We start from the raw sequence: 17,416 nt of genomic DNA, 5'->3' as shown, positions 1-17,416 counted from the left end.
TTTATTACTTTATTTTTTTATAAATATATTTTTTTATTATGTATATAGAGAGAGAGACATTGATAGGTATTTCAGTCCATTATTTTATTTGATTTTTGCAATCATTTTTTAATATTTCATCTGTTATTTTCATTGAGAAAATTATGATAAATTGAAATATGGGGGCTTATTTGAATTTTCAAACTTTAGATAAGAGGAGTTTCTATTTACAAGTTTATCAAGAAAGTGTTTAATAAATCAATTTAATAATTTAATATGATTTAATAATTTAATTTATATTATTAAATAGATTAAACATATTTAAAAAAATAATTATAATTCCATACGTGTGACTCATTTTTTATTATAAATATTTTATAGTTATCTCATGTATCTATAATATTTTAAATATGGATATTTAACAAATAAAATTATTATTTAAAATTAATAAAAATAAATATTAATTAAAAATAATGAGCAGTAAATATGTGAATTTGATGATATAAAACAAATATTAAGTTAACTTCATTTAATAATTTTAATATTTAAAAGTAAAAATTTAGTAATAAATTTTAAATCAATAACTTAATAATAATTTAACTTAAACTTTAATACTTAAATATTAATTTAAATTTATTAAATTAATTTGTTGAAGTCATTAACACAATTCCAACTTATTAAATTTATTAACATGATTATGAATAATATAAATAGTTTAAATAAAATTTATAAATATATTATTTTAAAATAATTTTTAGTTGCTTTCATTTTCAAGTTTTTATTTTTTTAAAAGATTCATTATTTTATTTGTTTAAATTTAATTATAATACGTTTGTAATAAAAATAAATTAAATTTGTAACTATACATTTGGTTATTATTTTATTCAATGTCTTAATTATAAAATATTTTTAATATTTATACTGAAATACTTAAAATTTTACTTAATTATTTAACTTTTTAAATTATATGACATTTATAATTAAAGTTATTTTAAAATTTATAATTTAGAATAAATAAAATTAATAATATTTATATGAATTAAATAGGTTTTGCCATAAATTGATCATTTTAACATAAGTAAATGGCGAACGGTTCAATCAAATGAGGATAATTAGAAGAAGACACTAAGGATAAGCCCTTTTCTGTTTTTCAGGTTAATTTTTTGGAATGAAAAATACGAAAAAGAAAACTTATTTTAACAGCAATAAAACAAGATTTTTATGTAGACATTTATCTGTGCTCAACATTCAGCATTCCATTTTTGAGAGTTTGGGCAGCAATCTATTCCGAAAAGAAAGGGAAAACTTATAAATATTATTTTGGTAGTTCACTCTCATTTGATATGAATCTGAGACCAATCTCCAAGACCCATTCTTCTCAACAAACCTATCTTAAAGACGATAGAGATACAAACATATGGTAGCTTTCGCTAAACCTACTACTCCTGTTTTACAGGTTTGGAAAACTTCTTTCCTTCCCGTGTGTCTTTATTCAAGCACCCTAGTTTTGAGGAAAGAGAGTGACGGTGGGGAAAGAAAAATTACAAGCTTCTCCATAGTTAACAAGGAAAAAAGTACACTCTAACAAAGCCAAGAAATGCCAATAGATTTAAACAGCTTAGTAGGTATAGCCCTGGACAAACATTCCTTTCTTAGCTTCCTCACTTTCACCTTCAGCAGAGTACTTTCCAAGCTGAGCCAGGGAGTTTGCCTTTGCCCGAACTAAAAGAGACTTCTGTGCCGCTTCAACATTCTCAGGATGTCCTTGCCACGTCTTTAGGACAGTGTTTTGCAGTGCACGAGCATATGAGAAGGAAACATGCCATGGGTTGGGGCTTTGATTCATTGCATTCAGGTTTAATGTTGCTTCCACTTCAGATTGCCCTCCAGACAAAAACTATATTGGTAGAAAACATATATTCATTAGTCTCATATTCTTTTTAGAGATCAAGAAAATGAACATCAAATGCATATACAAACGCCACAGACAGATTAATCATATGAAAAACAAAATATGACTAGAATATTCCTCATCCCAAGAAGATGGCAAATATGCCACTCAGTTGCAGGTGTAATGGGATTCTATTGCTAGAACCAGTCAGGTGCAAGGCTTGAAGCCTTTGAGTTTTCAGTTTGAGTCATATCTTCTCATATAGAAAAAAGAACATTGAATTGCCTTGATAGAGTCAAAGGTTAACAACATACCGGCCACAAGTTTAGGCCAAGGATCAACCATACTGGATGATCCATATATTTATATATACTTGCTCACTAGAAAGACTCGAAATGTTTCTACACAACCAACTCATTGGACAGTTATGTTCACATTATTCATGAATTTGTGGTACAAAGAAATGAAGGGATTGTAAGGACAGAAGGAATAGTAAAATAGAGCACAAAAGCATTGAAAAAGGGTTCAGGGGTTGGTACCATGATTCCAGGAACTGCAGGAGGTACTCTCCTTCTAAGCATTGTTAGTGTATATTTGGCGATGGTCTCTGGAGAAGCCTTCTCCTTGTGTTCAGCTCCTGGGGTTACCATGCTAGGCTTAAGTAGGATTCCTTCAAATAAGACATTGTTTTGTGCCAAGTAAAAGAAGACCTCCGACCACACTTTCTCTGCAACTTCGAGTGTCCTATCAATTGGGTGATCCCCATCAAGAAGAATCTCAGGTTCTACTATGGGCACAAGACCATTGTCCTGCATATGAATTCAGAATAATGAAAAATAAAATGAGTAAAACAATTGAACTGGTGGGAAAGATGGTAATAAGCTGATTACACTTTGGAATATAATTACCTTGAAGGAAAAGAATAATAAAAATAAAAATAGAAGTCTCTTCACGTTACTAGATTCAAACCCAATCTATTTAGCTAGGTAAAGATACTAACTAATTTGTTCTTCAAAGGTGGGGAATTAAAGATACTAATTAATTACCAGATACCCAATCCATATTACCACTAGCCTTTTAACTTTCCCAAGCTGGGAATTCAAAACGCTTTTTTATTGGCAGGCACCAGAGATTTGAGGCAATTAAGTCCAAATTGATAGAATTGGATCTTTACTTCTATAGATGTCAATTGGTCCTAACAATAATGAAGATGTAATCATCTTCAAAGCACAAACTACTTGAATGCTGACCTTTTATATATGCATTTCAAACTATATCCTTGCATGAATTTATTGAATGAATATTCTCAAGACATCTCAGTGAACTTCTGACCCTCGTTCTTTAGACGTGTAGGCATTGTTAAATCCTAGCTTTCATACTTTTCTCAACAAAGTTTAGCTACTTTTACTGAAAAGATGAACATGGAAAGAAAAGGCACACCTGAGAAATAGCAGCATAGCGTGCAAGACCCCATGCAGCTTCTTTGACAGCCAAGGCAGAAGGACCACAGGGAATGCTAACAACAGTGCGCCTAGATATTTTCAAAGAACCATGTGCAGCAGTCAAATATAAGTCGCAATACATACCTCTTGAAGTAGTAAACAGATCAACCAATAGTTCAATCCTTATATGAAATTCATTTTCCCATCATATGCAAACAGTTCAACCAACCAAAAAGATTCCAGTCGAACCTACAAGTCACAAATTCATAAACCGAAAAAAAAAAGGCTTACCACTTTGCAAAGCGAGCACCTTGCTTATAGTATTCAGCAGATCTTGAAGCCAAACCATCCAGGCCTTGGCACCAAGATTCATTGTTTGATCCTGGTAGAGGAACCAAACCCTGAAAACAAAACAAAGAAATCACAAATGAGCAAGTTCATTACTAACTACACAGAATCTCACATCAAGTGATTTGATAGAAAGGCTTGTTAAAATACAAAACAAGCACTAGTACATACCTTATCAACTTTGATGCCAGGCACAATTTTCTTTTCACGCAAGCAGTCCACAAACTTCTTTCCATCAGTTGTTGACTGGTACAGTGTTTCCTCAAAAAGGATGGCCCCAGAAATATATTCACCAAGGCCAGGAGTGGTCAGTAGAAGTTGTCTATAGGCCTGACGGTTGGGTTCTGTATTGTCCAGACCAATAGATGCCAACCTCTTCCCGCAGGTAGCATTTGACTCATCAATGGCTAGTATACCACGGCCAGGTGATGCAACAGTTTTCTACAGAATCAAAACAGAGACCATGAACAATTAAGCACAATAAAAACCTATTATCATCATTATTAATTTTTTTTGATAAATAAAACCAAATGCATTAAAAAATAAAAACACCACTCTAAAGTACACAAGACGTACACAAAAAGCGCCTTAAGCACAGAAACTAGAATAGAAACCCAATAACAACTCTCTTCCTTAACCAGAACCCAACCACTCAATAAAATCAAATAAAGACAAAGAATCAATCTCTACACACTTCTTTACCGAAGCAAACAAATTTCTCAAAAAGAACATCTTCAAAAACTGAACTAAATACTACTTATTCTCAAACAAATTATCATTATTATTAATATTTACTGCTACCACTACAATTATTATTATTTCTTTTTTTTTTCTTTTTTTTTTCTTTTTTGTTGCAAGAATTCTAAAATTGAACTTGCAAACTCTTTGTTAGGAGCAATCAGGGTGTCTGCCCAAAGCCCTTTAGCATCCATTTTGAACAAAACCTTCTCTGTTGAGGTCAATGAGCAGAAAAGATAAATACAAGGGTATCGAGTTTAAAACAGAACAAGTCACATCCATTAAGTGCAGAGGAATTTCCTTTGCCACAAAATTATAACTCTTAAATCATGAGAAAGGGAAATAAGCTGGACGGGAAAAGCCAAGCCTACAATGAAACAGATACAAAAAGGTGGGACGTCAAACAGTAAAATTTGTAGTTATACATGTCAAGAATGATCATCACCCACATTGAAACAGAACATGACATGATTCAAAAAAAAAAAAGAGAGAGATTTCTTATAAAACAATCCTTAGTTTCTGTCACATAAAGTCAGCTCTTAAAACATGAAATTTGTTTCATATGAGAATTTCCAGCCAAACAAACAAACCCAAAGTGGGAAAAACTTTAACCTCCGGTCATCACAGAAACACACAAATATGATGTGTTGATAACTGAAAAGACAAAATAAAAATTATTTTTTTTCTAAAAAACAACCGTACAATTCAATTGAGCAGCCATACTTTCAAATCGATCGGTATAGTAATCCTTGAATCAAACAAAAAAAAAATAACACAGACTCAATACAACTTAATCAAATTACCCAACCAAAGCCACATATCATATTCCTAAATTGAGATCCGATAAATCAATATGTACACATAAAAATATGGAATTCAACAACATGAATAACAAACAGAAAAACATAAGCACTCGGAGATCAACCAGAAACACAACCCAACGATCTGGAATCAAAACATGCAACCAAGAACAGATTGAATTGTGCTATGTTTGATTACTGCAAAATTAAATAAAAATAAAATAAACTACTACTTCGAATCTTAGACTTTCAAAAGGAAAATATATACAAATAAATCTAACTCAAATGAACACGATTCAGCTGATTTGACTTGATCCTTCAAAAATCAAACAACCGTAAAACATGAGATTCAAAGAATTCTCCCTCCCTTTCCCTCAGTTTTCCTCAAAACAAACGAAAACTCACAGCAGTCTGAACGAGTTCCTCGGAGTACGACCCGGCACGGATCGGGACCGAGACTCTGCGTGCCGGGAAGCGAGCGGACGATCCCTGGCGTTGAGAGAAGGACTGTTGTCCGATCCACTGCGAAGACGAGGCGTTAAACTTCGCAAAGGTCACAGAGGCCATGGCTGTCACTGTACTGAGTCGGAGAGGAGGATATCAGGTGTGAGAGCGATGTCCTCTGTTTGGAAAAAGGTTGTCACCTAATGTCTTAATAAAAACCCTGTCTTATAGGGGACTCCGCAATGAAATGGAATAGGACGACGAACATGCGAGACTACCAAACAGTCCGTATTGGATTCTACTGTAATTCCCTGTCAATTTACCAAAGTGTCCCTTTCCAATATCACACTGACTCATCGTAGTGGACCCAATTTTACTCAGGATGTTACAATTTGCTAGGTATAATATCAAAAAATAGGATTCGGCAAAAGAACAGTTATTAAGGTATACCGAAATTCGATAAATCAAAGGCTATATTAATAAAAAAATTATAATAATTATAAAAAATATAATCTATGCTACAATTTGCTAGGTATAAATCAAAAAATAGGATTCGGCAAAAGAACAGTTATTAAGGTATACCGAAATTCGATAAATCAAAGGCTATATTAATAAAAAAATTATAATAATTATAAAAAATATAATCTAATCACGCAAATGCCCTTTCCTAAGAAAAAATATATTCTCTCTGCAGAGTCACTGGGACTAATTATAGAGAGTGGGTGTTCTTGTCAATTTACAACGTGGTATGTGCTACGGACCATGGAGGGCGTTAGGTTTTTGGACTTTGAAGACGCCATTGTATAATTCACGGGTAGGTGACGATGAGGCATCCCCCACTCACCTAACCCTGTGATTCAGTCCCGCTTTTCATTGCAATGCCACTTGGACTCTTCTTTAACCAAATATTGGAAATAGTGAGGGCAAATCTTTTCTTTTTTAAAAAAAAATTAAAATGTTATTTTGGAAAATAAATATAAAAATATGATATTAAATTTTTACATTCTTAGTAATTTATTTTATTTTTTATATTAAATTCATTACGTGTTTTGACAAAAATTTTACATTATGAGTTTACAATCTACGAAAAATTAGGATTTTTGTATCATTGGGGTTGACGTGTCCATATGGGTAGGTGAACACGTCATCTTATGCCAATGAATCTAGGTGGGTTCAAGCTTGGAGGCGTTACCCTTGGCCGTTGGAGCCTGTACGTGGGCTCTCCAAAACGTGTAAAAAAAAGGAGAAGAAAGAAGCAAGTCAAAAGTATGAGATGTTGGTCCAATTGGACGAACATTATGACTATTAATTTGAATTTGATTATTTTGTGCTCGTACTTAGAAAAATGGCATAAAATCACTAATATATTTGCAAACTCCATGGAAATGCATTTTAAATCACATGTGCACTGACTGGTAAAGCAAAAAATTATTATATAAGGAAAATGATTGGAAGATTTAAGAATGTGTTCGATACTCGATGAAGTGTTTTAAATATTTTTAATATTTTAAATATAAAAAATTTCAAGAATTAAAAAAATTAAAAACATTTTTCAGAATTATTGTCAAACGCATTATTATTTTGAAATGACAGTCTTAAACAAAATTCATATATAACTCGTCAAATTTTCAAATATTTTGAGTTTGGATAATTACCGAAGAACTTAAACCTATTATCTCAAATATTAAGTGATTTTAAAAAAAAATTCTAGAAATATAAAAGAAATGTCATATGGCATAAATAACTTTGTCTTATTTGCAGCTATAAGGAATTGTTGATATTGATGACAATCAAATAATTTTAGAAAAATATAGAGAAAATAATTTTATGCCATTTTTTCAAATAATAGATTTATGAATCTTACCTTTATTGTTGTCTTGTAATCCCCCATGCATTGAAGAGGACAAGTGAATTTGGCACCAAGTAACCATTGGCCATTACATTAATTAAGTGAACTAAGCTCAATTACAGGATCATGACATGATTATAATATAGAGTATTTAAATTTAATTACCTCTATTAATTTTATTTCTTTAAAACCCAATAATATAAGTTAATCACACAACCAATCCATTAATTAACACGAAATTAAGAATAGATGCAACTTATGTATAAAAGAATACTAATCATCTAATAAAAATATAAGAGTACCGTATTAAAAAGTCACAATTTATTTGACATAGCAATAAAAGTTGAATGTCATTATAAATCTTCTCCCGACTTTCTATATGATAATGGAATGTATAATATGTTAAGGATATTATATATATATATATATATATTGTTGTTGTTGACAATTTTGTTTATTTTAATTACTTCATATGAATTTTTTAGACAATGACTTGCTCTCTATTGATTCGAGGTTGTGGATTAATCCATGGAACCATCATAAGTAATTATGAAAAAAGTTTGAGTAAATGCAAGTTATTTTTTTTTTTATAACAAAAGATTGGATTGAAGATTTTAAAATGGAGGTAAAATGTCTAAATTAATTTAGAAAGAATTTTAAAAATAAAAATAATTTGAAAAGATATTTAAAATTGAGGATTTAAAATTGAAAATTTAAAAAAGAGAATCTTTCCAAATCTTTCAAATAATTTGAAAAAGAAAAACTTTCACATTTTTTGAATTTAAAATATGAAACTTTTTTAAAATTCTTAAGTTTCTAAATTATTTTTGGTAAAATATAGTAGATCACATTTTTTGAAATCAAAGATTTATTCATTTTGAAAAATTCAGGTACCGATCCTCTGGATCTTAAGACTTATATAAACCCTTTTTTAAACCTGTTTTTGGTGGGATACTTTGAGAGAATTAACCCTAAATTTCGCTATCATTTCTAAGCTCTCTTGACAATTCGCCACAATTCAATTGGTGAAACCACTAGAGCATTGGAGGTGATATGTCATAAACATGGATCACAATATAGGTATTGAAAAGTAAATATTCAAGATAAAACTGTCAGATAAAATGTATATCTTAATTTTATGTAATGGATTATTAGGATAAAACTGTGATATAAATATGTATACCTTAATTTTATATAATGGATTATTATATTAGAGGTCTTAAACCCGTTACTTTTTTTATCTTCACAATTAGTATGAAGGTTTCCACGTAAAATTGTTTGTCTTGTGTGATAATGTTTACGTCATATATTCTTTTTATCATACAAAATTCAATTGATTTAAATTGGTTTAGATCCTTTCGGGTTAAGAATTTTAAACCATGTATTAAATTATTAATTTTAACTCATTCACCTCCCTTTGGGTATTACCCTACTAAGACAAAGGTTTTTGATAATATTCTAAGCATTATAATTTGCCTTTCTTCTAATTTATTATTCTTTTATTTTATTTTATAACATGTTGTAAGCATTATAATTTGTCCTTATAGAAGTATAATTTGAACGAATAGCCCCAAAAGAGACACATATTAAACAAATATTTTTTGGAAATGTACAAATTTAATGAATGATCCTTGAAGAAGTATAACTACTAATACTTGAAAGTAAAAGGGACCTTCATTAGTTATGAACGGAATAGAAAGAAGATAAGATAAAAATAATATTGTCATTGACAATGTATCTTCTTTTTAATTGGTCTTTGACATCACAAGGAATGATGAAGATTCAAAATCATTATAAATTATACAAGAATATTGACACATACTAACTGTGAAGATAAAAAAAACAACGGGTTAAGATTGTTGGATATTAGTGGGTTATTATGCTTTAAAACAAAAATCATAGCATAAGGTCTTTTGCAAAGATCACCTAACACATTTTATGTATTAATTCAATCATATATATATATATATATATATAGACATGTTAAAACCCCTTAATGGATTGAAAATGCTTGAAATAATTAATTTTATAAAGAATTAAAGTGCATTTGATAATATTTCTACTTGTACTTGTAGTGCTTTTAGTGGAAGTGTTTCTTCAAAAACATTATAAATGATTTTCCAATACCACAAGCGAACTCTTTAGATATTTAAAAGTATTTTTTAAATTTTGTTAAACACTTACAGTGTATTTGACAATGATTTTATGAAGTGTTTCTATTTTTTTTAACACTTAAAATTTTTTATTTTATAAGTATTAAAGATGCTATAAACACTTAATACAAACACTGTCAAACACACTCTTGATTTTTTATTTTTTATTTTAAAAAAACATCTTTTAAACTAAAAACACTTCATATAATCATTGTCAAATGAATTCTTAACATGACTTAAACAAATAATTCCCTAAATGATTAAAATGTTTTAAGCAATGATAAAAAAAAATTGATATCACATTTTAGATCAAGTCATGATGATAATATATGTGATCAAATTATATCCTTGTATATATTAAAATGAGGGTTTGTAATTGTTGCAATCTTAATGGCTTTTTACAAGTTCATCAGGAAGATCAATTATTTAATGAAAGAATTTGAGGTGATAGATACTAGGAAAATAAAATTCCATTTTGACTTGCAAATCAAGCACCTCTTAAATAAAATGTTAATCCATCAATCAATGTATACAAAAAAAGTCCTAAAGCGTTTTCGTATAGACAAATCATACCCACTTAGCTCTTCCATATTGTTCATTTGAAGTGAACAAAGATATGTTTCATCATAAAAAAGAAAGAGAAAAAGTGTCCGAGTTATAAATACCATATCTCGGTGTAATTGGTTCATTGATGTGATTGACAAATTATAATTGATCACAATAACATTTTTTATCAATTTGCTACCAAGATAAAGTTTTGCACCAACGCAAAGACATTTGGAATTAGATCAAACATGCATTATAATATCTTTGTGGAACAATTGATATGAGCTTATTTTATTTGAAATGAGCAAAATCTTAATTGCTTAAATATGTGAATGTTAGTTATCATTCAAACCCTTGTAAAACTCGATCTTAAATGGGGCATGTATTTACCTATAGGATTAATTAAATAAATAATAATAGTCACTTCTTTTAATAATTTACAGATACTCTTAATTCATGAAGTAAGTCGTGAATATGTATGTGTGGACCCCGCATTTCGGCTCAATGCGTTTCCCACTCGATGGCGAGCTCGATTTTTATTTGAAAAATGATTTTTTATTGATTAAAAAAAAAATGACTTGGAGTCGCCACTTATTTTTGTTTTATTTTTAAAGGGTAAACAAAATAAGAAAGAAAACCCTAAGTGTGACTCCTTATTTTGGAAAAGGTGGTCTGTGAAAAACCGGATTAGGTTCGGGGGTCAGGTTACTTATTGGGAAGGTACGATAAAGACCGTAGCACCCCTCTAAGTCCCTAAAGTCGGGTCTCTACTAATGAGATGAAGCTGACATGGCAATCAATGAGAAAATCAATGAATACTCGAATCAATCATGCACATATGAGTATCAGAATATGCAATAGAGGATAACCGAAGTGAAAGTGGATGCGTACCTGAGCAGCGAGACACTATGCACTATCAAGAGAAAAGGTTAGTGCACAATAAAGAACATAAACATAGCTCACATGCCACTAAATCGAGTACAAAATCATCAAAGGCACGCATGACACTTCACTCAAAATTCATTTTTATTTTAAAGAAAAATTATTTGATGTTGGGCACCCACCAAAGCCCATTTATTTTGCACGAATCAATTCCATAAATCCCATCACTTGAGAATTACGAAATTTGATTTTTGGCTTATTTCAAAATGTTTTAAAATCAAAGAAGTTATGAAAGTTGCATGCCGAAGAGAGATGGCAGCAAAGTTTATTAAAAACAAAATTTTGGAACCTAAAGAAAACCTAAGGATGAAAGATGGAAAATATTGAAATTATTTGAAAACCGATGTTTAAAAAGTTATTTGCAAGAAAGGAGTCAGAAAATTATTTTCTAAGCCAAAAGATAGATGGAATGGGAGGTGACACGTGGCATAGGAGTGACTAAGCAAGCCATGCAGACTAGAAGCGTAAACTTGGGGCACCTTGAGCACTGACTGCATATTATTCCATCTCTGCCTGTGAAGAGGATCTCTCGTAATTTCCGGTATATCCCTAATACCCTTTCCCAAGCATGAACACATGAATAACTCAATCCTCTGCTGATGTTGCTGGAAAACTGAAGCATAGCGACCATCCTTCCCTTGCATTAACATCTCAGCCTTAAAGACCTGAACTCCAACTCACTGGGTGTCCCAAATCTCTGGGGAGTTTAGTAGATCCGGGCAAATAGTGTGAAGGGTGTGCCGTTGATTATCTATAACAAGATTTCTATGTATTTCTGGAGGCATTGAAGAACTTCTGCTGCAATCAGTACCAGGTGGACTGCTGAATATTATACTAAGGTGCTGCTTGTTTTGCCATTATTGAGATTGATCTGCTGGAACTCAGCTCTCCCATGTTGATTTTCAGCATACATATTGTGTAGTTTCTCTGCCTTTTGCAACCCAGAAAAGGTTGCATTGAACCTCACCACCATGGCGCTCTGAGGGGCAGATTTCCCTCGGCATATTTAGGTCTTTCCCCCCATCAAAGCTCATATCTCTTAGAATGGTCACAAGTGTATCGATGGTTACAATTATATGCTCATCTGGATCACTGTTTCCTATGAAACTGTTATGGATAATGATAACAGCAGGTCAGTTAATGAGATTCTCCTTCAGAGCCGAGGACTCAGCAGCAGGCAATACCTTAGGAGACATGATGGTATGCATCACCAAGCCTAATATACCCATGAACTCTTTGGAGTTGTTGCCACATATCATGCACTTTAAACTACTAGCTTTCCCTTGCTCTGGGTATATTCTTTGTTGAGTGGGGTTCTCATTCAGCATCTTAACAAACTTAAAAAAACTGTGCTATGCACCTGTTGCTTGAATTCCTCAAAGCCTTCAGGAATCCTCTATATATAAACACGTCCATTGATGCTTGCACTAGCTGGAAAATGAACGTCCTTAGCAAAGCAAACCGTGTCGGCCACTTGGATTGTCCCAGACTTGAACCTTCAATGCTAAAAAAAATGGCAGCTTGTATAGCCGCACCATGAGCAACAGCTTCTGAGACCACCTCGGGAAGACTTTCTTTTGGTAGAAGGCTGTTGTTTGCTCTTCATCAACATCCACACCTTCAAGCTTTAAAACATATATTGCCCTTGCCAATGGCTTACTGAGAGTTTGATATGCATCAACTACTCGGGCAGACGGACAGCATACTCTTTTCCTTCCTCAGGTTTCGAATGAACTAGATCAGGGCGCAATTTCTTCTACCACGGGTGAGACTTGATCTGGACTGTTTCTAATGCTCGTGCCCAATACCGAGATCACTACCTTGGGGTTATCAATCTGACTGCTATAATGCTTGCAAGGCTTGTACCAAACCCTCATTCGCCATATGAAAACACCCATGACTGCACTTTGGCATTTTCTGGACCAAGCCATCTCCAAACAGTTAAGCATTGGTCATTGGGCAGCACGCCATATTTAGCATTAATCCCCTTTGCTTCTGCCTCACCAGAATGCTCTAGTTTCTCATCAAGGTTTGCACTGATAATTGTAGGCTCAGGCTTCCTCATCAGCATGACATCATTAATTTCATCATTTGTTCCTTCCTCTTGCAAATTCAATTCAGCATCATCAGTGGCTATAGCTCTGGCATCATCAGAAGACTTTTCTTTTGTTTCATTCTATCCCGGAAGTGCCTAAATCCATGATATCCTTCTGATCATCCTCTGTCAACTCTGTAGCCTTGTACCCATATCCTTACCCTTCTTCATCTTCATCTTCTGCTTCTCCCAATTCGGAAACATGATATCATCAAGCCTCTAGACTTCGTTTCTTATCGTCATTCATCTTAATAGCTGGCAATACATCCATTCACTGCGGATCATTCTGGCTTGAATTATTGATGACAGCCACGGAGTCTCTCTTGCACTGTTTCCACTGCAGAACCGGTTTCTGGGTTTAATGGGTTCATGAGTTTTGAGTGCAAGGGTGGAAGGATGGGGAGATAAAGTGAGTTTGGAAAAGGAAAGACGTCGGCAGAGGGCTTCTGAAGGAGCCAGAATGAGCATGCATGCATGGGTCATTCATCGGAATTGGATGAATAATAAATGAATGGGATTAGTGAAGACATGGGTGAGTGAGCATGAAGTCGGTCATGTACGCAGGATTTCCTGTTCCTGGGAAACGACATTAGTGAAACGAAGGGGGTTGGAAATGGTAGATGAGTGGGGAAAGAGATGGTGGATGGGTGACGAAATAAAATGGTAAGAGAAATGGATGATAGGAGTGTGGTGATATGCATGGGCAGGGAATGAATGGTGGATAATGGGTATTTGGAAATTAGGAAAGTAGACATGGAGGTGAAATGTGATGGATACGTGGGCAGTGGATATGATGATTGGTTTATTAGGTGATGGGATAGAAGTGGCTGCTGATAGTAGGTATGACAAATGAGGGAACAATAGCCTTATTCCTCAAGCCATCCTCTCATCATCTCATGTCAAAGACTGCCACTGGGAATTGCGGAGCTGAAACTCTGAATCAGAAACCCTCCATAACCTGAAGGTTTCCCATGAAGAAGCAACATCCCTGTCTACTGTAACACCCATGCCTCATCCATTCTCATCATGGATGGTTGATTGTGATGAGCTATGCATGAATGAATTGTCGTACTGGGGTGTGGCCGAGCCCTCAAACTCACCCTTTAGCTGTTGGGTTGGCACTATGATTTCCTCATTCAGTGACTACTTCTAACCATCATGTCATTTCCTCACAGCTATATTTGTCACTCTGTAGTGTTTGACCAGCTTGACACACCATAGTCATCGAGGCAAAAGAGGCAATATTCAATTCTATTTTGGATGCCATGAACTGAAATAGCTAAACACTTGGACTACTGCAAATAGGCAAGCTCTCAACTCAAAACCAAACAGACAGGGAATTCAACCAACACCTTGGGAATAAATAGATATTAACCACAACCATGGGACACTTTCGAAGCTTTATTTCAGAAGACATTGGCATCATGGCATCTGTCTCATTTCAGCAGCAAATCATCTACTCCTCACCAAGGATGAGAGTAAACTTGTGCGTGCAGTGGTTTTCCCTTGGAGATTCAACTTCACAATCACCAGTGGTGGAGTCAATCTCGCGAAGTAATGAAGCAACCTCAGCTTTGGCCAACAATGAAGAGGAAATGGTCATCTCTTACACAAATGCCATACCTCCAGGATGAATCAGTGCGAGAACTTAAGCCCATCAACCCTCTTACCATAGACTGTCAGGTTCAGCTTAGACTCGGTTTCTCCTAGTGACAGAAGGTGAGCATTTACCCTCTCATTCCACCCAGAAGAATCGCTTTCCCACCAGATATACATGGAAAACTCCCCATCCGAACACCAGAGTCACCAATCCTTAAAGGAATGAATTTCTGATTTCGAGAAATGAAAGCACCAACCTCCTACATTGAGCGAGATTTCTGACCTTCTGACCAGAGCTACTGACCATTCATAGGAAATTAATACCCTGCTGCATTGATTTAATACCTATATGTCCCACACATCCACCCAGATTCATGGACATCTGAAAGTCTCTTCTATCCCTCAAATGTTCTCCAAATCAATTGATTCTCCACCAGCGCACCAACACAGATTTACAGTCTTAAAGCCTTGAGCGTGCATTCAAGAGAAAACAGAGGAGCAGGAGAACAAAAACGAGAATAGAACATGAAGCATTTAACAAATATGTTAAGCCCATTTCCTCATTTTATCCATGGGTCCAACAAACAGTGGGTTAAGATGAAAAACATTTGCCAGAATAGAGCATAAAATGTAGCAAGCTCTCTAAATATTAAACCAATAATCACCAAACCAATGCAACTCAACAAGCAGAGTGGAAATCACAGAGAATGCGTCATGAGAAATATATAAAAAAAAATGAAAGTGCACGGGAAAGCCATAACAACCATACCTGAAAGCCTCTTCTTCAACTAGGTGTCTTGGGTTGCAACTCCCTGCTCCGTCTCCGGTAAGCGCTCAGCTCAGAATCCCTCTCCAAGATCTCTGCTCTAGACTATGGCTCCTCCCTGCAAAGCACCACCTCTCCTCACAGTTTGCTACCCCTCCTCCAGCTTACTACCCTCTCTCTCTGGTTATCTCTACTCAAAATAACCAAACAAAAGCTCCCTCAAAAAATACCAAACAAAAAGCTCTTCCCTCCCAGATCTCTGCAGCCCCTTCTCCTGGAAAAGCATCCCCCCCTACCTGCAGGAAGACGCTCCCCCTCTAACAGAAACGCACTCCTCCAAAATCAGACTCTGAATCCCCTGCATATCCTCCAATAGCTGTTGCTTTCTCATTCGTCCATCAGCTCCACTAAGCTGATTCCATAGCAACCAACTAGGAGGCAACACTTGGCTTTGTAGGAGACCTCCAGCTGGCAAGTGAGCTGAAAGCCTCTTCTTCAACTAGGTGTCTTGGGTTGCAACTCCCTGCTCCGTCTCCGGTAAGCGCTCAGCTCAGAATCCCTCTCCAAGATCTCTGCTCTAGACTATGGCTCCTCCCTGCAAAGCACCACCTCTCCTCACAGTTTGCTACCCCTCAACAACCTGCAGCTTTTGCAGATTCCTCCTTGTCAGGTGTCAATCTCTGATTGGCTTTCAAAAACACTGTTATGATTCCATGATAGCCAATCAGGGATTGACACGTGGCCTTCTAGAAATGCTCCATCTGGCCAAATAAGCTGCAACAAATTCAAAAAGAAAGTGCCCCCCAAATGGGGGTCTACAGTATGATTAAAGTTAATGATACAACATATTTAGATAATATTATTTATATTGCACAAATTAAGCAAGGATTTATAAAATGTGATAGAACTAAGTATATCTTCACCAAATTCTACTATAGTTCCAAGAGAATGGTGGAATCAATGTTTAGCAAATCCAATCATATAATAATCAAATAGAGCTATGCACAAAAATGTTACCATTGATTAAATTGAAAAAGTTAAAATACAACATTGAAATGAGAAAAATGAGATATCATCGGTTGACAATTCTAATGGTCAAATTATTTAAAGAATATTGCACTTTTTTTTTCTTTTAATAGGGTTTTTTCAAGTAAGTTTTTTATAGTAAGATTTTTATGATCATATTCTTATAATTATACAAGGGAAGTGATAAAAAGAATGAAGTTGTTAATTGTTATAGAAATTTGTTAAGATATAAAAACTTGTGAATGATCATTCATACTATTATCTCAAATATCTTCACAAATCTCTTTCCAACTTTCTATAAAAAGGAAACTGATGAATGCATATAATATTCTAAATATTATAATTTATTTATCTTTCAATTTCTTATCATTTTATTTTATTTTACAATAATTTTGCCTTTTTTTCTTAATTTTTTTAATTATTAAAATGATTTTACATCTTAAAACACAAAAAGAAATCCGTTTTTATTATTTTATAAAAATAACCCATTTTACCAAATATGTTTTATGGCTTACTTTCACTCTTTAATGCCTATTCAATATGGTAAAAAAAAAAAAAAATTGTTATTTGATGTTTTATAAAATAAAAATATGTCAAAAAAACCTAATATTTTTAATCTATTTTTAAATAAATTTTAAAAATAAATTTTATATCTAATATTTTATTTTTAACCATTCTATATATTTATATAATTATGCTTTAAAACAATCATAAACAAAGTGAAAATCATAGAAAACAATTAAAAGATGTTTTTAAAATTATTCTTAAAAACAAATAAAGAAAATATTTTTTGTTATC

At 33.5% G+C, this 17,416-nt stretch overlaps 1 protein-coding gene across 1 annotated transcript; it reads right to left on the bottom strand.

The window, feature by feature from the left end:
- Positions 1-1,262: 1,262 nt before the first annotated feature.
- Positions 1,263-6,046, bottom strand: LOC100267988 (fructose-bisphosphate aldolase 3, chloroplastic). The gene is made up of 6 exons (XM_010663987.3): positions 5,604-6,046; positions 3,832-4,101; positions 3,604-3,713; positions 3,311-3,401; positions 2,410-2,679; positions 1,263-1,876 (listed from the first exon to the last, which is right to left on the bottom strand). Exons 1-6 carry the CDS (start codon positions 5,763-5,765, stop codon positions 1,598-1,600), a joined length of 1,182 nt encoding a protein of 393 aa, XP_010662289.1. The 5' UTR covers positions 5,766-6,046; the 3' UTR covers positions 1,263-1,597.
- Between the last annotated feature and the right edge of the window lie 11,370 nt (positions 6,047-17,416).

Source organism: Vitis vinifera, chromosome 1 (assembly GCF_030704535.1).
Source record: "Vitis vinifera cultivar Pinot Noir 40024 chromosome 1, ASM3070453v1".
Lineage (NCBI taxonomy): Eukaryota > Viridiplantae > Streptophyta > Magnoliopsida > Vitales > Vitaceae > Vitis > Vitis vinifera.
This window is presented reverse-complemented; position numbering and strand designations above follow the sequence as displayed.